Source organism: Austrofundulus limnaeus, unplaced genomic scaffold (genome assembly GCF_001266775.1).
Source record: "Austrofundulus limnaeus strain Quisiro unplaced genomic scaffold, Austrofundulus_limnaeus-1.0 Scaffold483, whole genome shotgun sequence".
NCBI classification, from domain to species: Eukaryota; Metazoa; Chordata; class Actinopteri; order Cyprinodontiformes; family Rivulidae; genus Austrofundulus; species Austrofundulus limnaeus.
Window position 1 is genome coordinate 305177 of NW_013952885.1, and position 2035 is coordinate 307211.

Genomic DNA, 2035 nt, shown 5'->3' on the forward strand with positions numbered 1-2035 from the left:
TGACCTTAATATGTCAAAGTAACTCCATAATAAACGTTTATAACATGGGGTATTGTTAAACTATTTATTGGGTTTTTAAAAAGRCAGCCTATAAAAATACTTTAAATAATGACATTTTTTTCTATTTTTATTAGGACAATATAACAACTTTTAAAAAAATAAAATACTCACTGTTGTGCTTAATTTTAAATTTCCACTAATTAGAACAGAAACTAATATTTTGTGTTATATATAATAGATTTCTGTAGGATTGATACACCGCTCTAAACTTTGCTTTCCTCACCTTAGGACATGAATAAATGAGGAGGCGCTGAACTCTGGGATTCTGCGGGAACGGGCAGATTGTCAAACGCCATCTTTAAACCCCACTGGAGGCCAGCTACAGTTGTACTGGGATGAAAAAACACTGATCTCGCAGCAGGACGTCACGTCAAATGGTCAGGATAGCGTTTTCCTGGTCAAGTGCACATTAAAGACCAGTCCGATAAGACTATGAGAAGACCGTCACGGGACGCCGCAGGAGCTTTTTAAAAAAATGTTGCTAACATAAGGCAGAGAACAACAACAGACGGAAAGACAACAACGCTAGCAGTTTGCTAAGCTAACGTTAGCTAATTCATTAGCAAACCTCTCTGGCTGCGTTTGAAATCCAAACCACACGGAAACGGTTGCTGGCACCGTGTACGCTGTTACTTCCTCCGGCGGAGCCAGCCGTCATTTGGCTTATTTTTTTTAAATACCAGCTTTCTGTTTAAAATTTTTATGCTGTTGCACTTGCTAGCTGAAAGCTAAGTCCTGACTTCTCCCCCAGCGGCCCAGCCGGAGATGCGTGGAAGATGTCGGTGTCGGGGCTGAAGGCCGAACTGAAGTTTTTGAAGTCTATTTTTGATCCAAACCACGAACGGTTCAGGATAATTGACTGGAAGCCCGACGAGCTGAGCTGCCAGTTTAATGTGACTGGAGAAAAGCTACTTATCATTCACTGCAACATAACAGTAAGTAAACAAGAAGCACTCGGGGGTTATGCTAGTTAGGCACTTCCCTTGTTAGCGAAACCGTCAAGGTAGATGTTAAAGCGAGATAAACACTATTGCTATTCTTTAGTGTTTTATGTCGACTTTAAACATTAAGAAAGCAGTTTCTGCTATCTAATCTTTTTTTTACATTCACGTCTTCAAATCAAATCCTACTTTTAGTCTCGAGTTCACTCTGCTGCGACAAACTGCAGCCACGATTATATGTGTCGACGCAAATAACCTTTTATGTTTCATCACCTTCATGTATTTGTATTTTTAGGAGTCTTATCCATCGACGCCACCAATATGGTTTGTTGACTCTGACGACCCGAGCCTGGCTCAAGTTTTGGAGAGGTTGGAAGATGTGAGGAAGGGCAGCACCCTGGTAAATAAACATTTGTATTATATTTTTTGTGTTGTTGTTGTTGCAAAGATATGCTGACAGTGTTGTTCATCTGTGACAGGCTTTTGTCACCCTATAGATTGATTGAACGTTTCAGTTGGAAATGTCAGATACTGTCTGATCTAGTTTCTGTAAACTGTTTCCTTTATGCTTAAAACTGAAATAAAGCTCCATACTTTTACTAAAATCAAACAAAACTACACGATTAAACAAGTATTTATCATGCTACCTCTGAGTTGAAGGCTTATCTTTAGATTATTCAGCCAGCCCACTGCAGCGAGTCATCATCAAATACTTAATGCATAAAAGTCTGTGGTTTGCTGACTAATACTGTGCAAACTCCTTTTTTTTGTGCCGTCATTGTAAATCTGTGGATTTACAAACCTCAGTCGTTGTGACATTTTTACTGTTGTGTGCAAAACTGAATCCCACTGCCATCTTTAGTCAAGCAGGTGGAGATACCTCCGAGTTGCTTTTAAAAACAATAAAGTCATTCATTGTGACAGACATTTTTTTAAGCAGAATGGGCCTCATGCAAGAACCGTTCGTACGCACAGATTTGTTCTTAAGTTGTGCGTACGAGTGATTTAGGAGAATTTGTGGCATTCACCAATGT

General features: G+C 39.5%; 1 protein-coding gene across 1 annotated transcript in view; it reads left to right on the top strand.

Annotated features, from left to right (window-relative positions):
• Positions 1-337: 337 nt before the first annotated feature.
• LOC106529990 (ubiquitin-conjugating enzyme E2 Q2) overlaps positions 338-2035 on the top strand; it is a gene marked incomplete in the record, with an annotated part of 13140 nt that continues 11442 nt past the window's right edge. The window contains 2 exon segments of the mRNA XM_014025537.1: positions 338-995; positions 1297-1401. Of these exon segments, the coding sequence (XP_013880991.1) occupies positions 837-995; positions 1297-1401 (264 nt within the window).